General features: G+C 41.2%; 1 protein-coding gene across 1 annotated transcript in view; it reads left to right on the forward strand.

Moving 5' to 3' along the window:
* Nucleotides 1-20206, forward strand: part of LOC309554920 (CD209 antigen-like protein C) — a gene marked incomplete at its 3' end in the record, with an annotated part of 67436 nt that overhangs the window by 30738 nt on the left and 16492 nt on the right. Inside the window, exons 6-7 of the mRNA XM_082256658.1 lie at nt 1014-1070; nt 1827-1969. Coding sequence (XP_082112784.1) covers nt 1014-1070; nt 1827-1969 — 200 coding nt within the window. The remainder of the gene's footprint in view (nt 1-1013; nt 1071-1826; nt 1970-20206) is intronic.

The following is a 20206-nucleotide window of genomic DNA, read 5'->3' on the forward strand; positions in this document are numbered from 1 at the left end:
CATTCAGTACGACTCTCTGGTCTGGGGCCAAAAAAAGAAGTGAGAGAGGAATTAACTTCTGAAAGGGGATGTATGAGGTTCCCCAAGATTAGCAGTGAGGCCAAAAGTTGAAAATCACTCCGTGTCTACAGAGCATGGGATTGAGTCTTAGGCCCCATGGATGAAGCTTAGACCTTTACTCACACTCACTGAGAGCTTTTGGGTTGCATACTTAGCCAATGCTTCTAAGCTACATCCTGCAGGAATCTATGGTCTAGACCAGAAATGGAGAATCTTGGCACCCTAGATGTTTTGGAACTACATTTCCCATGATCCTCAACTATAATGCAGAGTGCATGAGCATCATGGGAAATATAGTTCCAAAACATCTGGGGTGCCAAGGTTCGCCATCACTGGTCTAGGCTCAGAAGATGTATGTATGTAGAATGATTTCAACTCATTTCACCTATAGCGTTAAAGGGTCCTAATCTCTAAGAATGAGATTAAAAAGCGGTGGAAAGCCTGGCTGAGCCCCAAAGCACTGCAGAGGTAATATGATCAAGATCTTATTTCTTACCCATCATAAGACAAGAACTTAGGCTGCCTTTGCTGAGCTCCGTCTAATAATGCTACCTGCCTGGCTGTCTGGCTGATTCTGTGACTTTAATACTTTGTGAGCCAATGGCTCAAAACAAGAACACAATGCAGATGTTCTGATTGGCTTCATATTTGTTTAAGGGTAGTGATTCAGAATGTACAGAGGCCAGAGAATAGGTTTATTAGCAATTTTCAGAAAGAAGTAAAGCAATGGTAGCCTACATATATCTCTCAAGACAAGTTTACTTTAAAATAAGGGGAGGGATGACAATTAGCTGCAGGCATACAGGCATGAAAAATGATGCATCTTTGTGTAAACTTTTTATAGGGATTGGGTGAGAAGAGTGTTGTTGGTGAATACGTATTGCTGTTTGCTTTAGAACATGATTTATTTTATTATAGTAATATAAATCTTTATGATCTTTATTTTTCCGCAGTAAAAGAATTCACTTCACAGTTTGAAAACAAACTAGAACAGCAAAAAAATAAAACCAGTAAGTCTGTAACTGTGTATATGTGTGTAAAGAAAGGATTTCGTAATAGTTTTCCTAGATTATTGTTTTTTCTATGTATTATTTTTTGCACTTGGACATACAATTTTTTTTTTTTACATACTCATGTAAAATTTTTTATTCTCATTTACAGCCAGCAGGTGGAACACTCAGCTCCTTTTTACTTGTTTTCCAAGCTCTGCTTAGCTTCTCTTAGGAAAAGTCTATTGCAGAGATTCCCAAACTACGGCCCTCCAGTTGTTCAGGAACTACAATTCCCATCATGCCTAGTCATGTCTGTGAATGTCAGAGTTTTAAAATGCTTCATGGGATGTGTAGTTCTGCAACAGCTGCAGGGCCGTAGTTTGGGAATCCCTGGATTGTATACAGAGTTCAACAGATCAAGCTCTAATTTACGCCTGAATATGGTAGAGCAGTGACTTCCCCCCCCCCCCCCCTTGTCTGCATTTCACCATCAGAAAATCTCTGGGAAACCATGGATTCTGGCTATAAGAAATGAATCCAGGAACATAACAAATTGCATCACTCATTAGAAGATTTATTTTGCTACATGCATATACACTTGCAGATAATCTTTGTCAGGCCAACAACACATCTATTAGTGGCCTGATAAAGGTCTATGTGGCTCAAAACATAAACTAAGAGGTATACACCACACTGGAATTGCGGTTTATTGTGTGTTATGGTGACTGCTATATTTTTAAAGGTCTATTCCATTATTGTAATTTGTTTTGCCAGAACCTTCCTGTGAGAGTGGATGGCTAGAATTTGGTGGTCATTGTTACTTCATCTCTAATTTTGAACTGAATTGGAAGAGTGCTGAGATGATGTGCCTTAACAGAGGAAGTCACCTGGTTATAATTACAAGCCAAGAGGAGCAGGTAAATGGCATTATCATTTTCAATCAGCTTATAGATTTGAGTGAAGCAAGTACAAAAGTGAAACTGAATCTGTGCTGGCCGGGGAAGACTTGGAACCTTTGGTCTGGGCTGCCAAACACAATCAACTAGACCCTTGGTGGCAGAGACAGATTTCTACAGTATGTGTTATAGAAAGTGTATTGCAGTGATTGGTGGGCGTGGATAAAGTTTCATCGTTATATTGTGACGCACCTTTTTTTAAACACATATTAAAACCTAATTTGTGGCTCTCAGCATTTGATTACGTGACGCTCAGAGCTCCTAAGGATGTTTCTGGTCTAGTCTAAATGGGAAGTAGGCAGCTAATAATAATGTCTAGTATGTGTCACTGACTGAGGTTTCCACTCCAAAGCCTAGTACACACGGGCCTGTGTTTATGGCAGCTGGTCGTTCCGCCGGCTCCTGTCGAAGGTCATGACTGCAATAGGTCTCTCGACCATCTCCTGATCAGCGGATTGTTAGTACAGTGGCTCTGACCTGAGCTGTCAGGTTTTTTTTTTTCCAATTATCCTAGTGGTGTGCACGAGGCTTAACTCTTAGCCCACCCTGTGTACTGATCTTCTCTTGAAAAATGCTAGTTTTTTGGGGATCTCCATTGCATTTTTTACAAAATAAAGAAAAATTGCAGAGAAATGTGACTTGTCATGGGACTTTGGACAAATAAAGTCGCAAGACAAGTCGCAGCCCATTGATTTCAATGGCACCCGTTCCAATCTATGCGACTGCTGCTACTGCGGCACAGTGGCTCGTTATCGTCCAGCGACGTAGACCTACGTCGCTGGACTCCTCCCCTTGGAGGCGCGCTCCCGCTGTTTTCATTCACAGCGGGAGTCGGGCCAGGGGATCGCCGCCGCTCTTCCCCGATCGTCGGGGAATCTAGTTTGGAGATCCGCCCGCCTGTGTAAACAGAGCGGGCGGATCTCCTAAGTGACAGGGAGTGACAGATCGGAGTGTTCAGCATAGCTGAACATCCGATCTGTCCCTGGCTCACTCTCCCCCCCCCACACGTTAGTAAGCACCAGGCATACATTAACCCCTCCCTCTCCAATAAAGTTAACCCCTTCCCTGCCAGTGTCATTTTTACAGTAACAGTGCATATATATAGCACTGATTACTGCAGTAATGTCACTGGTACCCCCAAAAGTGTCAAAAATGTCAGTCAAGGGTCCGATCTGTCCGCCGCAATGTCGCAGTCCCACAAAAAAAAATGCAGATCGCCGCCATTACTCCACACCAAAAATGACAGAAATCTTTCCCTTAGTTAGTAAACGCAATAACTTTTGCGCAAACCAATCAAAATATGCTTATTGCGATTTTTTTTTTTTTTTACCAAACATAGGTAGCAGAAAACAAATTGGCCAAAAATTTTAAAAAAATTAGATTTTTACATATTTTTTGGGAGGAATTTCATATAAAAAAATGTTAAAAATATTGTTATTTTTTCAAAATAAACGCTCTTTTTTTGTTTATAGCGCAAAAAGTAAAAATTGCACAGGTGATCAAATACCACCAAAAGAAAGCTCTGTTTGTGGGAAAAAAAGTACGTAAATTTTGTTTGGGTACGGCGTCGCACGACCGCGCAATTGTCAGTTAAAGTTGCACAGCGCCGAATCGCAAAAAGTGGCCTGGACGTAAGACAGCAAAATCCTCCGGTGGTAAAGTGGTTAAAAAGGTTCCTGCACTACTTTGATGCAACTTTTATGCAAGTTGAGTGCCAGAGTGTAAAGTCACTGGATATTGTGCGACTTTGGAATCAGCTTTTTTTATACTTTTAGTATACTGCTCTGTTTATATGGTGAACTTGCACTAATCCCAGGCAGGTTCAGGGTAATGTTGGTGTAAATTTTTTGCTAATATGATAAATCTAGCTTCAGAATCTACTTCTTGTGTTCTGGTTTTCTCTTGGTTGTTGGATTTTGCACAGTACCAATGTAATCCCATTGACACAACAAAGCTCTTAGTTCACTCCCTGGTCATCTCGCGCCTCGACTACTGCAATTCCCTTCTCGTTGGCATACCTCTACACAGGCTATCCCCCCTTCAATCCATCATGAATGCTGCTGCCAGACTCATCCACCTTACAAATCGCTCAGTGTTCACTACTCCTATCTGTCAAGCCCTCCACTGGCTTCCGCTCACCCAACTAATTAAATTCAAAATACTTACAACATCTTACAAAGCAATCCACAGCTTAGCCCATAGCTACATCACTAGCCTAGTCTCAAAATACCAACCTAATCGCTCTCTTCGTTCCTCTCAAAACCTCCTGCTGTCTATCTCCCTCGTCCCCTCCTCCTATGCTCACCTCCAGGACTTTTCCAGAGCCTCTCCAATCCTGTGGAACTCCTTTCCCTTAAATGTCCGATTATCTCCTACTCTATTAGCTTTTAGGCGATCTCTGAAAACCCTCCTTTTCAGAGAAGCCTATCCTACCCACACCTAACAAATATACCTCCATTTTATCCATCAGCCCATCCCCCATGGTTATTGCCTTTTGTTTCACTTGACCCTCCCTTCTAGATTGTAAGCTCTAACGAGCAGGGCCCTCTAGTTCCTCCTGTTTTGAATTGTATTGTAACTGTATTGTATTGTCTTCCCTCACATTGTAAAGAGCTGCGCAAACTGTTGGCGCTATATAAATCCTGTATTATAATAATAATAATAATAATAATAATAATGCATCCACCCTCCACAAGGATTACATATGAATGTGTGTACAGCATGGTTTGATGAAATGTTATTTAGAAGTTCTACTCTGACTGTGTTACTCCCTCTGTTCTCTTCCCGGTGCTCACTACGATATCATCACTCTAGTCTAAGGACAATTCTATCAACATTTTTATTTCATATTAGGCTTATTTCACAAAGTTAAACACAGCAGGGGAAAGGTCCTTATTTTTTTTTTTAAAAGGGCATTTTTCTTTCAGTGGTGCCTTAAATCATGCTTGCAATACGTGCACATTTTTTCTTGTTTCGACTGACAACATAGTGCCTGTGCTGAGTTGAAATCCCGAACAGCGTTGTCAGCCCTGCCTGCTGGACTACAGAACTCTGCCTATCCCTCCCCCCCTGTCCCTTTCCATGTGCATACATTGATTGACAACCTCAATTCCAAAAAAGTTGAGATGCTGTGTAAAATCTACACAAAAACAGAATGCAATGATTACAAAATCATTGCATTGCAAATCTCGTATCATTCATTCCTAATAGAAAATGGAAAACATATCAAATGTTTAAACTGAGAAAAATGTACCAAAAATGTAGCATCCCCTCTACTTTTACCAACACTCTGTTAACTTCTGGGAACTAGCAGAAATTAGCCCATTGAGTTAGATATTAGGTATTTAGGTACCTCATCCCTGGACAAATTCGGAAAGGTAGCAAAGTGTGGGGCCAGGATGGGATTTTAAGGGTACCGTTATATAACTAATAAAAGAGGTGTATCTACAGGGATAGCTAAAAAGTATATAATTTTATTATATCACATAGAATGAAAAAAAATAATACAAATACAAATACAAGGACATTACTGTTACAAGATAATATGATACATCATCATAGTAACAATAGAATTGATAAAATATCGTCAAAGATAATTTCCTTGAAGTGTGGACAGGACTCGTCAGGGGTCACAGTTAGTCTGGAGGTGCCAGAACTGGTATGTGTCCCTCTAGTCGTTCCAAATACCACTACCCGACATGTTTCGCGGTAATACCGCTTCTTCAGGGGTATAAAGGATGTAACTTGATAAAAAGCCACTAAAGAATGACAAAAGTAGGTACATGATTATCATACATATATAAAAGCGTGTGTACACCTACATGTTCGTTTTGCTATTTCGAATATCGGTGTGTGTCAAGTATGGAGCAGTTGGCGATAAGCCCCTCCTACTTCTGACACTAATACGTCATTTATTCGATCACATGGTAAACATTTTACTTAAATGAATATATAAGAAGAGTGTTCTACACTGGCATGCAGGCCAAAGCATATATGTGATACTTCCAGTGGTGGAACTGATGGTTAATGGCAAACGGAGCGTAGGCGTCGGTCACCAAAAAATTGTCCCCCGGGCGGGCAAGGATGACCAATTGGCAAAAAAGCCTAGACAGTGGAAAATATAGAGAATGCTGGTATATGGAGTATTATATTCATTTAAAGGCTGCAGAAATATATACTGCAGATTATATTGGTCACATTATTCAAATCATTAGATATGAGTAGAAATTGGTGTTGAAAAATTTAAAAATAAAAATTGAAACGCCTCCAATCTTTATAGATAGGAAGGGGGTGAGGGGGGGGGGGGGGAAAACTCACCAAAAAATGACATCAATAGAGTATATGAGAACCTACCAGACTCTATGCCAAGGCTTGTGTGATGGTCAGACGATGGAGAAAGGGTGGAGAAAATATGTGCGATCAGAGAGGCACAGGAATGATATCGCAAATCAAGCGAACCATCATATCTCAATCTCCAATTTAGCCAGTACCGCTCTGTAAAATGTTTAATAAAAGAGGAAAGTAGCAAAATAAGCAAAAAGGAGAGCTTAAACAGGTTGGTTCTAAACATACTCTGAGTCCGTACATGGTCACAGATTGCTGAGTAAGTGCAGCTTAATGCCCATACCAAAACTCTAAGGGAGAGGGTACGTGGCTAAATGCAGAATGTGCAAGGTAAAAAAAGGATAGTAGATGATAAGAAGGCTGAAGCGTAGTTACCGTTTACTGATCCATCTGTTGGAGCTCCATCGTCTGCACACTAGCTGGCTACCATACCTGTCTTAAATAGGTCATCAACTCCGCCGTCACACAACGGCGACGCGCGCCTCGGTGACGTCACGGAGTCAGATGTACAACAGCGCACGCGCGTCGGTAGACGCGGCGCGCAGCTGTCAAAGACACAGAGGGCCGTCCCTCCGTCGGTTGCCACGCAACCTGGGACGCCGAAGAGCAACACTAAGCGGATGCAGATGGAATGGCGTGAGGAAACGGATTACTCTGTGTAGACAAAGGGACTGTGTGTAATCATGCACATCAAGAACCTCTGTACATCTCCTGCCCGCCCGTGGGACATCACAGATGACCGAAATAGCCCGCGCCGAACGGTCCATGCCACCAATGGGAGATCAAATGCCTGAATCGGAATGCATACCAATGTGTACATGGTTACATATATGTATACAAAGTTATTTGCACCTATCAATACAAGAATGTTACTTTTACCATTTATTAACACATTGTGTAGCCACCCACAACGTAATAGCAAACACATCTATATTAATAATGGCAGTTTTCAACTAATATAGATGTGTTTGCTATTACGTTGTGGGTGGCTACACAATGTGTTAATAAATGGTAAAAGTAACATTCTTGTATTGATAGGTGCAAATAACTTTGTATACATATATGTAACCATGTACACATTGGTATGCATTCCGATTCAGGCATTTGATCTCCCATTGGTGGCATGGACCGTTCGGCGCGGGCTATTTCGGTCATCTGTGATGTCCCACGGGCGGGCAGGAGATGTACAGAGGTTCTTGATGTGCATGATTACACACAGTCCCTTTGTCTACACAGAGTAATCCGTTTCCTCACGCCATTCCATCTGCATCCGCTTAGTGTTGCTCTTCGGCGTCCCAGGTTGCGTGGCAACCGACGGAGGGACGGCCCTCTGTGTCTTTGACAGCTGCGCGCCGCGACTACCGACGCGCGTGCGCTGTTGTACATCTGACTCCGTGACGTCACCGAGGCGCGCGTCGCCGTTGTGTGACGGCGGAGTTGATGACCTATTTAAGACAGGTATGGTAGCCAGCTAGTGTGCAGACGATGGAGCTCCGACAGATGGATCAGTAAACGGTAACTACGCTTCAGCCTTCTTATCATCTACTATCCTTTTTTTACCTTGCACATTCTGCATTTAGCCACGTACCCTCTCCCTTAGAGTTTTGGTATGGGCATTAAGCTGCACTTACTCAGCAATCTGTGACCATGTACGGACTCAGAGTATGTTTAGAACCAACCTGTTTAAGCTCTCCTTTTTGCTTATTTTGCTACTTTCCTCTTTTTTTACAGAGCGGTACTGGCTAAATTGGAGATTGAGATATGATGGTTCGCTTGATTTGCGATATCATTCCTGTGCCTCTCTGATCGCACATATTTTCTCCACCCTTTCTCCATCGTCTGACCATCACACAAGCCTTGGCATAGAGTCTGGTAGGTTCTCATATACTCTATTGATGTCATTTTTTGGTGAGTTTTTCCCCCTCCCCCCCCCTCACCCCCTTCCTATCTATAAAGATTGGAGGCGTTTCAATTTTTATTTTTAAATTTTTCAACACCAATTTCTACTCATATCTAATGATTTGAATAATGTGACCAATATAATCTGCAGTATATATTTCTGTAGCCTTTAAATGAATATAATACTCCATATACCAGCATTCTCTATATTTTCCACTGTCTAGGCTTTTTTGCCAATTGGTCATCCTTGCCCGCCCGGGGGACAATTTTTTGGTGACCGACGCCTACGCTCCGTTTGCCATTAACCATCAGTTCCACCACTGGAAGTATCACATATATGCTTTGGCCTGCATGCCAGTGTAGAACACTCTTCTTATATATTCATGTAAGTAAAATGTTTACCATGTGATCGAATAAATGATGTATTAGTGTCAGAAGTAGGAGGGGCTTATCGCCAACTGCTCCATACTTGACACACACCGATATTCGAAATAGCAAAACGAACATGTATGTGTACACACGCTTTTATATATGTATGATAATCATGTACCTACTTTTGTCATTCTTTAGTGGCTTTTTATCAAGTTACATCCTTTATACCCCTGAAGAAGCGGTATTACCGCGAAACATGTCGGGTAGTGGTATTTGGAACGACTAGAGGGACACATACCAGTTCTGGCACCTCCAGACTAACTGTGACCCCTGACGAGTCCTGTCCACACTTCAAGGAAATTAACTTTGACGATATTTTATCAATTCTATTGTTACTATGATGATGTATCATATTATCTTGTAACAGTAATGTCCTTGTATTTGTATTTGTATTATTTTTTTTCATTCTATGTAATATAATAAAATTATATACTTTTTAGCTATCCCTGTAGATACACCTCTTTTATTAGTTATATAACGGTACCCTTAAAAACTTCTGGGAACTGAGGAGAGCGGTTGCTGGAGTTTTGGGAGAGGAATGTTCTCTCATTCTTGCAGAGTTGTATAAAGTACTCGAAACCCATACTTGAGTAAAAGTACAAGTGCTCTATCAAAAAGTGACTTGAGTAGAAGTGGAAGTGCTCAATCAAAAAGTGACTTGAGTAGAAGTACTAAAGTATTCAACATTTTTTGTACTTAAGTATTGCAAGTAGTTTTTTATTAAATTTTGCTACTCAAGTACTGAAAGTAAAAGTACCAGTAGTTTTGAAAAAAAAATTGCTACTCAAGTACTGAAAGTAAAAGTACAAGTACTGTGTTATGTAGTTATTCAAGAAGTCAAAAGTTTGAACATCGTATTGTTTTTTATTATTTCAAATGCAGCTTTTATTTATACATACAGTAGCTTTTATTTTCGTATGCGCTGATAATACACGTTTTGAGCTTCATGAAACCTGCCATCTACTGTTCTGGCAGTGGTAATTTTTATAATTGTAACGAGTAACTATGCAGCACAACAAAAAATATTGGAGTAGAAGTATTGAAATCATTGAAAAAATGTAGGGAAGTAAAAGTGGAAGTAGGAGAAAAAAATTCTACTCCAGGAAAGTACAGATACCGCCTTTCGGTACTTAAGTACAGTAGTGAAGTAGTTCTACTTAGTTACTATACATTTCTGCATTCTTGCCTCATATAAGATTCTAACTGCTTAACAGTCCTGGGTCTTTTTTATTGGATTTTTAGTGTCAAGATGGGCCAAATATTTTCAATTAGTAAAAGGGATGGACTGCAGACAGGCCAGTTAAGCACCCAGACTCTTTTACTACATGAATAAAATGTGTTTATGAGATTTGCAAATTATTGCATTTTGTTATTATGTCGATTTTACACAGCGTCCCAATGGAATTGTTGTTGTATTTCCCAAGTTCATGCCCTCCTGTAGGATGGGGTCGACTTATTCCCTACCTATGGGCCCATCCCTTACAGGATGTGATCCCTTGTTTTTGCCCTTCTGGCAGAACCCCCATATATATAGGATGAGTTTAGGCTATGAGGGAGGAAAAGCGTGTACCTTAATCTCCCTTCATATCTGAGCATTACAAAAAACGCACGTCACACTTGTAGCTAAATTTTTTGTTACTGGTACCCCAAATGCGGCAAGCAGATGTGCAACAAATACATCAAAATGCACAGTAAAAAAAAAGCGTGAAGCTCAACATCAAAAAGGTTAAGGAGCTTCTTTCCTGGCTCCTCATTTTGTTGCAGTTAGGGGGTTAAAAAGGTGTGAAAAAATGTCCTTTCACAATATGCTGGGTGTGAACCTAGCCTTAAGACATGGGTTTACCGGATTAAAATAAGAAATGCATCAATTGCCTTGACAATGTTTGTAATTTGTACTAGTTAGTTGCCAATACAAAATAAAATAAACTTTGCTTCTGGCTGGAGTACTGTAATTTAACCACTTCCGCACTGCTCACTAGAGCTCTACTGCGGCAAAGTGGCTCGATAACGTCTGGCGACGTAGACCTACGTCACCAGACATTCCCCTCTCTCGGCGGCGCGCTGAACCTGCGATCTGTCCTTGTGTCACATAGTCCCCTCCCCCCACACACGTCAGTAAGCACCAGGCATACATTAACCCCTTGATCACCAATAAAAATTAACCCCTTCCCTGCCAGTGTCATTTTTACAGTAACAGTGCATATATATAGCACTGATTACTGTAGTAATGTCACTGGTACCCCCAAAAGTGTCAAAAATGTCAGTCAAGGGTCCGATCTGTCCGCCGCAATGTCGCAGTCCCGCAAAAAAAATTGCAGATCGCCGCCATTACTCGTTAAAAAAAAAAAAAAAACACCAAAAATGACAGAAATCTTTCCCTTAGTTAGTAAACGCAATAACTTTTGCGCAAACCAAATCAAAATACGCTTATTGCGATTTTTTTTTTTTTTTTTTTTACCAAACATAGGTAGCAGAAAACAAATTGGCCAAAAATTAAAAAAAATTTTGATTTTTACATTTTTTTTGGGGGGGAATTTCATATAAAAAAATGTGAAAAATATTGTTATGTTTTCAAAATTTACGCTCTTTTTTTGTTTATAGCGCAAAAAGTAAAAATTGCACAGGTGATCAAATACCACCAAAAGAAAGCTCTGTTTGTGGGAAAAAAAGGATGTAAATTTCGTTTGGGTACGGTGTCGCACGACCGCGCAATTGTCAGTTAAAGTCGCACAGTGCCGTATCGCAAAAAGTGGCCCAGACATAAGACAGGAAAATCCTCCGGTGGTAAAGTGGTTAAAAAGGATCCCTGACTACCTGAGTGGAAGGTAGTCCTCTACACAGTTGGGCAGCAGGTGACAGGACAGGTGCAACTCATAACATACTACACAGGTGCTGGTGGATGGGGTCCTGAATACAAAGTACACAGTATGAACTTGGTCGGGTCTGGGGCGGTGTTGGCCAGGAGAAGAAGTCATCCTCTTGGTGAGCTCCAATGTTACATGGGCCCCAGTTGTTCAGCTGGACAGTAAAATCTGATCTGGAAACACAGAGAATTGCATGATCTTGCGATGTGAGTACTCCAGACCACTTACGGGCGATGCTGCTGTGGACCTGGGGGTGCTGTGGCAGATTGTTTCTAGCAACATCTGTACACACATTAGCATACAGCATAGTTCACTGAGGGCTGTGGAGTGGTTATAGACTGAAGCAGTAGGCCCCTGGACAGCCTGGTACCTATGTAACCCCCCCCTTGTGGAGCAATTGCTACATGGGATAGGACGCCCCTACACAATTACTCTATATAGGCGAAATGCTTTTGGGAGATTTTGTATTGGTGGTGTGCATTCATCATTATGGGACACTTATCCTTGAAAAGTTTGCCTGATGCTTCTGGTCCTCTGCTCCTGTGTCCATGACTCTGCAAACAGCACTCTCTGACACACTTGAACATGACCACAAAAGGAAGCGCTCTGAGTTGTTGTCAAGGCAACCAAGCCATGTCCCATCCTCCTCCCAGCGCCTTTGTGTGTCTCCAGGTTATGTGTCCGGTGGCTTCTGGCTTCCCATGGAGTCAGTTCCAGGGACAGGGACTCCCAATACTCAGACGAATGACAGCGGGTCTTTTCCTTTTCTCACTGCAGTTTGCCACGGCACATCTGTTGGGTTTCCATACACTGGGTGTTGGGTCACTTGGTTCCACGTCAGGATTGCAGTTTTACACATCTGTCATTGTTTACAACTACCGTCAGCACACAGTTCCAAGGCTTCAGGAAGTGATAAAAGTTGTTGTTCCCTGTAATTGCTTGCTGATCACAGTGTTGTATGATTTTTTTTTTTTTTAACCCTTTCATCAATAAATGACTTGTCTGAGAACTATTAAAATCTCTCATTTGGTAATTATGACCTCTTATACATAGTGGTTGCAGCCATCACTTACAGTTAATCATTTACCTTTTTATATGTGCTTAACACTTTCTTTTGTGGTCATGTTCAAGACTTTTTAACTCTGCCATTGTTCAAATGGCGTCACAATCAGCAGCTGAGGAAATACCGATGCACCTGGCTTCTTCCCAACGGATGTTGTAATTATTCTCTTGGCACATTGTTAGCAACCTTGGATAGCTGAGGATGAGGAGGTGGCTGCAGACATCTGGGCGCATTTATACAGTATATTTAAAATATATATACAGTGGGTAAAATAAGACGTGTACTGAACACATCACCATTTTTTAATATAAATATATTTCTAAAGGTGCTATTGCCGTAAAATTTTCACTACTTGTTGGTAACAACCCATGCAATCCATACATACAAAAGAAACAAAACAAATAAGTTAAGAAATTAAGTTATGTGTAATAAAATTGAATGACAGAGGAAAAAAAAGGTTTCGAACACGATAACTGAAATGTATTTAATACTTCAAACAAAATCCTTTGTTGGTAATAACAGCTTCAAGATACCTTCTGTAAGGAGAAACTAGTCACATGCATTGCTCAGGTGTGATTTTGGCCCATTCTTCCACACAAACAATTCAAAAGTTGAAGGTTCTGTGGGCCTCTTCTATGAACTCTGATCTTTAGTTCTTTTAATAGATTTTCCATTGGATTCAAGTCAGGTGATTGGCTGGGCCGCTCTGGCAGCTTTATTTTCTTTCTTTGAAACCATTTGAGAGTTTCCTTGGCTTTGTGTTTGTGATCATTGTCTCGCTGAAATGTCCACCCTTGTTTCATCTTCATCATCCTGGTAGATGGCAGCAGATTTTTATCAGGAATGTCTTGGTACATTTTTCCATTCATCCTTCCTTCAATTAAATTAAGTTTGCCAGTATCATATGTTGAAAAACAGCCCCACACCATGATGTTCCCACCTCCAAACTTCACTGTTGGTATTGGGGTGTTTTTGGGGCGATGTGCCGTTTTGACCTCCAAACATGGTGTGTATTATGGCATCCAAAAGTTAAACTTTGGTCTCATCTGACCAGACTATATTCTTCCAGTATTTCACAGGCTTGTTTAAATGTTGTTAAGCAAAATTTAAACAAGCTTCAACGTGCTTTTTCTTAAGCCACGGAGTCTTGTGTGGTGAGCATGCATACAGGCTATGGCGGTTTTGTGCATTACTTTTTTATTTTTTTATTTTTTTATTGAGTTTAGACAGATACACTTTAAGATACAAGAGGTACTTAGTTCAACATACCATAATAGGAACAAATGGTACCAAGATTGCACCGGTGTATAATACGAACAGTTTTCCAAAAATTCTAAATTTGGTAGATACATCTGCTCATGCAGTATACCTTACCAATGCTAACGTGGCATCTTATCCATCATGTCTAAACTATACATTGTCGAACAAGAACGTGTAACAAACTTTAGGAGGCAAACAGTGGAGGTCATGAAGAAACCTCCCTATCTATACATATATAAACAGTAACAATGAGTCCTCACTTGCAATGTGTTGTTGGAGCAGGTAATTCCTGATTCCTTTTGAGGTTAAGAATGTCAATATATGTTGGGTAAATAATAAACTGACAACCAGAGGCTTCCCACGTATACATGAAAGCCTTTTTTCTTTCCTGTATTAATGCATAGGAGTGTTCATATGAGCACTGAATATGAACCCGAGATATGACCTCTGCAATTGTAGGAGCCGTGTCTTTTCCATTGGTTCAGAATAGTTAATTGTGCTGCAATCAGCATATGAAGGATCACGGTCCTAAACTGTTTTGGTACATTCTCAATCATAAGGCCCAGTAGGGCTAATGCTGGTGAAGGTGGAATAATGCAACCTGTAGTGGAAGCAATTAATTTCAATACGGAATTCCAAATTCTCAATATTGATTTACATTGCCAAAGAATGTGTAATAGGTTCCCTGATTTCCCACAACCTCTCCAGCATTCTGTAGATGGGTTAGGATACATCTTTGATAACTGAACTTGTGTCAGGTACCATCTATACACAATTTTAATTATGTTTTCCCAATGGAATACACAATGAGAGACTTTAAACACTTAAGCCCCGGAAGATTTTACCCCCTTCCTGACCAGGGCCTATTTTGCGATTCGGCACTGCGTGACTTCAACGGACAACTGCGCGGTCGTGCGACGCTGTAGCTAAACGAATTTGATGTCCTTTTTTTTTCCACAAACAGAGCTTTCTTTTGGTGGTATTTGATCACCTGTGCGATTTTTTTTTTTTTTTTTTTTTTTTTTTTTTTGATCATGCGCTATAAACAAAAAAGGAGCGTCAATTTGCAAAAATAACAATATTTTTCACATTTTTTTTATATGAAATTCCCCCAAAAAAATGTAAAAATCAAAATTTTTTAACATTTTAGGCCAATTTGTTTTATGCTACATATGTTTGGTAAAAAAAAATCGCAAAAAGTATATTTTGATTGGTTTGCGCAAAAGTTATTGCGTTTACTAACTAAGGGAAAGATTTTTGTCATTTTTGTTGTTTTTTTTTAACGAGTAATGGCGGTGATCTGCGATTTTTTTTTTTTTTTGCGGGACTGTGACAATGCGACGGACAGATCGGACCCTTGACTGACATTTTTGGGGTTACCAGTGACATTACTACAGTAATCAGTGCTATACATATGCACTGTTACTGTAAAAATGACACTGGCAGTGAAGGGGTTAACTTTTTTTTAGCGGGAGGGGTTAAGTGTGTCCCTAGGGGCATGTTTCTAACTGTGATTGGATGTGGCTTGAGGTGTAAGAATAGAGATCAACGGTCCTACATAGCAGAACCGTATGATCTCCATTCTTACGCTGTAAGAATGGAGATCATTCCTGTACCGGACAATCGCGAGTACCCGGCAGACACCGGGTCCGCCGGGCACACGCTCGGGGGGGGTTCTGTGAGCGAGCAGGAGCGTGCCTCCAGCGGCGTGCGCTCGCTCCCAAAACCCTTACAGGCTAGCGACGTAGACCTACGTCGCTTTGCCTGTGAGGGGCTGACTGCCGACGTAAATCGTCGTTAGGCAGTCGGCAAGTGGTTAAGGCTATGGTTTAAGGCCTGACTCCAGTTCTTTTCTGAGTACGCATGCCCCAGTTCCTGTTCCCACTTTATTAATGCTGCTGAGTGTATTGGTTGTGACCTTGGGGTTAGGAGATCATAGAATTTCCTCCTTTTTTGAGGTTGATCTCTGTGGTACAGGCCCCATGCTTTTTTGTCTACAGAGATTTCCTTAGATGGTAGGGATTGGATTAAGTGTTTAATTTGATGCAGTTTATATATGTCTCAGCTATTATTCTCTACAGGGCTGCTGATAGGGGGGGACCACCGGTCCTCTTGTAGGGGGCTCAAGCACACAGGGGGGCCCACACAGGAAGGGGGGGGGCTAGTGATGGACAACAAATACAGAACTCGTCCTCCGGCAGCTGAAAGCTCCTATCTCTGCAGATGTGAAGGGGACGTTTAATTCCTCCAGTGTTTTGGAGTCAGTAGGGAGTGTAATAGAATTCAGAAAGGTGGTAATGCCTTCTTCAGATGGTTGGGGGGTGGACGGGTCCAGCTTTAAATTATATAGGGCTTTGTAGTAATCTTTAAAGGAATTAGCAATTTCTTTAGGATGATATATTTTCCCCCTGTTAACCACTTGCCGACCGCCCGCCGCAGATATACTGCGGCAGGGCGGCTCAGCTGCGCTCAGTCACGTAGTACTACATGACTGAGTGCACGCGGTTTCGGTGGTGCACGCGCCCTGCGGGAGCCGCGCTCCCACTGTGTTTAGACACAGTGGGAGTCAGGCCGCGGGAGGAGCGGCGGCGGTTGCCCTCCCGCAATCGTCGGAAAAGCCGAGAGAAGACCCGTCTGCTTTGTTTACAAAAGATCTTCTGTCAGACAGGCAGGGAAAGATCAGCAGTTTCAGCTGAACAGCTGAACAGAACCATCCCCCCACACAGTGAGCAAGCATACATTTAACCCCTTTTATCACCCCCAGTGTTAACCCCTTCCCTGGCAGTGTCATTTATACAGTAACAGTGCATATTATTTAGCACTGACTACTGTATTAGTGTCACTGGTCCCCAAAAAGTGTAAACAATGTCAGTTAGGGGTCCGATCTGTCCGCCGCAATGTCGCAGTCCCGCTAAAAATTGATAACCGCCATTACTAATAAAAAAATAAATAATACAAAAAAGTACAAAAAATCTATCCCGTAGTTTGTAAACACTATAACTTTTGCGCAAAGCAATTAAAATACACTTTTCGGGATTTTTTTTTACCAAAAATATGTAGCAGAATACAAATTGGCCTAAACTGATAAAAAATAAAATTTTTTAAATTTTTTTATTGGGAATGTTTTATAGCAGAAAGTAAAAAATATGCAGTGCCCAATCGCAAAAATGGCCTGGTCAATAAGGGGGTAAAACCTCCTGGGGCTGAAGTGGTTAAAGAATTTATCAGGTGGGATATTTTGGATTTCGTTTGCTGTGCTTGTATTTGTCGGGCTAGAAATTTACCAGCTTTATTACTATAGAGATAGTGAGACGTTTTAACGCGTTTTAAATATTTTCGTAGTCGAATACTAGGAGTTGTTAAAGTTCTTCTGCTGGTATTGTGGTGGTGGCTAGTTGTTTGTTTTGGGATTCGAGGTGCTTAATATTATCCATAAGGTTTTTAATTGCCAATATTCTTTGTTTTTTTTCCTTTGAGGCCATTTGTAAAAGTAGACCCGTAATGTAGGCTTTATGGGTACACAATATCATGGTCTCCTGGGAGTCTGGAGTATTGTTAAAGTAAAAAAATTCCACCAAAGTTGTTTGGATTTTCTCTCGACAGGTTGAAGAATTAAATAGTCGTGTATTGTTTCCCACAGAAGTGTGGGGGGAATCATAATGATGTTCTTTGATATCTATTATAAGTGGGACATGGTCAGACCATGTAATATTTCCTATTTGTATTTTAGCAACTTTATACAGAGAAGGGAGTATGATCTATGAGGGTTTGAAAAGAAGGTGTAGTCTTTCTCACCCGGATGTAAACATCGCCAGACATCATTTAGGGATTCTTTATGTAGAATATTGTGTAGCGTCGCCCTGTGTTTAGAATTTGGAGAGGTGCTATCTAATTGTGGATCTACTACTAGATTAAAGTCTCCTATCAAGAGCAGAATTCCTTTGGTATTGCTTTGACTTTGCATAATAGTTTTCTTAAAAAGGTTAGTTGACCTTGGTTGGGAGCGTACAACGATACCAAGGTATATAACACATTATTTAAAGTACATACCAAAATAATAGATCGACCATTAAAATCAGTAACGATCTCATGCAGGGTGAATGCTATCGTATATTTCAGAAGCTTCTGGGTTAAGTCTGTCTCAGTTTAAGAGGACCCCATTTTTATGGTATGGATACCTCTGCAGGTAGTATGTTCCACTCTTTCAGGTGTTTTAGACCAGCTTCCAGTAAATGGATGTGTATATCTTTGCCCTGATAGGTTACGATTAATTTGGATGGTGTTCCCCAGCAATACATTATACTAAGGTTCCACAAGGCCTAGGTGATAGGAGATTTTTTTCTGTGTTGAATGGTGGCTTGAGATAAATCTGTGAATAATGCTATGCCCGCAAATTTCCCTGGAAGTTGTGGATTCTTTCTCATGGCTTGCATCGCTCCCTCCTGGGTATGATAAAAATGCATCCTGGCTAGGACATCTCTTGGTATTTTATCAGGGAGGTATGTTGGTTTGGAAAGCCTATGCGCTTTATCAATAATCAATTCCCAATCTTTTGCACCAGGGAGCAATGAATGCAGTAGTTGCTGTAGAAACTCCTTTAGGGCTGATGCAGGAATAGATTCAGGTATTCCGCTGAACTTAATATTGTTCCTGTGAGACCTGGCCTCCATGTCCTTTGCAAACATCTACTAGAGTATTGTGAGCAGAGAATACATCCTCCATTTTATTTTCTATATGGGATACTCTCTGTTGCAACTCTTGTACTGAAGCATTCACAGGGGCCATCATTTTCATCATATCGACATGTAGAGAATCTCCTAGTGAAATTAGCATATCTTTCAAGTCAGCTACTGATACCGGCTGTGGTAAGGAGGGGAATTGCTCCAGAGATGGTTGTATACCCTGACCCTGTGATATGGTGTCAGAGACACCCTCCTCCATCTGCAGCTCACTTTGTTTAGCTTTTTTTGCTTTAGATGGGCTGCTTGTCGATGGGCTATCTTGGGGAGAAGGTGTACTATTGTGTTGTGCAGCTCTGCATTAAGCAGTACATACCGAGGAGGATGTTGATCTGTCGTTCTCTGATGAGGAATCCTCTGTATTTTCTATGCACATGCCCGGGTCAGCACCATCTTGGTTCCCCCTCGCTCTGGCCAAAGTGAATAAAACTGTCAGCTTCTGCGGCGCTGACCGTGGAGAGCCTCTTTTCGGCATGCTGTTGAGGGGGTATGCCGTGCGGGACCACTTTCTAGATGTGAGCCTGGAATATCCACCGCTTGTATTGGTCGTTGTGTAGTGAGAGGAGCCGGAGCTCTCCTAGTGTGTGGCCGTCCTCGTTGCCAGCAGGTTATGCCCCCTGAGTGCATTGTTTATTGTTTTCTTTGGAGCAACTGTAACCTGCTAATTCTAGGTCTCCACAAAAAGTCCTTGGCTCTTGTACAACTTTTCTGATAATTGTTTTTACTCCTCTGTGAGAAATCTTGTGAGGAGCACCTGGCCGTGGTTGGTTTATGGTGAAATGATGTTCTTTTGACTTCTGGATTATGACCCCAACAGTGCTCACTGGAGAATTCAGAAGTTTAGAAATCCTTCTGTAACCAATGCCATCAGTATGTTTTGCAACAATAAGATTGTGAAGGTCTTGAGAGAGCTCTTTGCTGTTACCTAGAAAAATAGTGACATGTGCAATACTTATTTTACCTGCTGTATATATCAAAGACACAGCAATACAAATGCACCAGAGAAATGACACCAAAAGGTTTAAATAATATTAACGTGTATTGCCAGAGTTGAATGTGAAAAACATAGGGCAATAGTATATCAGTCAGAAAAACTATTGTACTATATAATGTAACAGTTGGAAGATATACCACAACCTTTTAAAGCAGGAATAAACTGCACAATCAAATAGCATCAAATATTGATAATGCAACAGCTGAACAGTTTACTAAATTGGCAGTAAACAGAACAAAAAAAAAAAAACTCTCTTGATTTACACCTTCTGCTGGCTATAAAGAGTTTTGTGTGCAATGGGAAAGAGTTCCTAACTGGCAAATCTGACTATCTGCTAGCAGCTGTGGTGTGTTATTGGTTAGTGACCGCTCGCCAGTCCTATGTACACAGCAGTTTTCAGTCCACATGCTTGGCAGAAAGGGGTTCCATGGTGGTATCCTCAGTGTGTGTCTTTTTGCTGCACACAATTTGGGTTGTGGTCCAAGGCTCCAGGATAGTGTCTCTCTGCTTCCAGGTAAAGCTGTCCTGCTCTTTCTGCTCACACTAAACGCAGGTGGAATATGGTGTACACGTCCCAGTCTCCCTGCAGAAAGAGAACGATCT

This window comes from Pelophylax lessonae, assembly GCF_965119305.1.
Source record: "Pelophylax lessonae genome assembly, chromosome: 4".
In the NCBI taxonomy this organism is placed as follows: domain Eukaryota; kingdom Metazoa; phylum Chordata; class Amphibia; order Anura; family Ranidae; genus Pelophylax; species Pelophylax lessonae.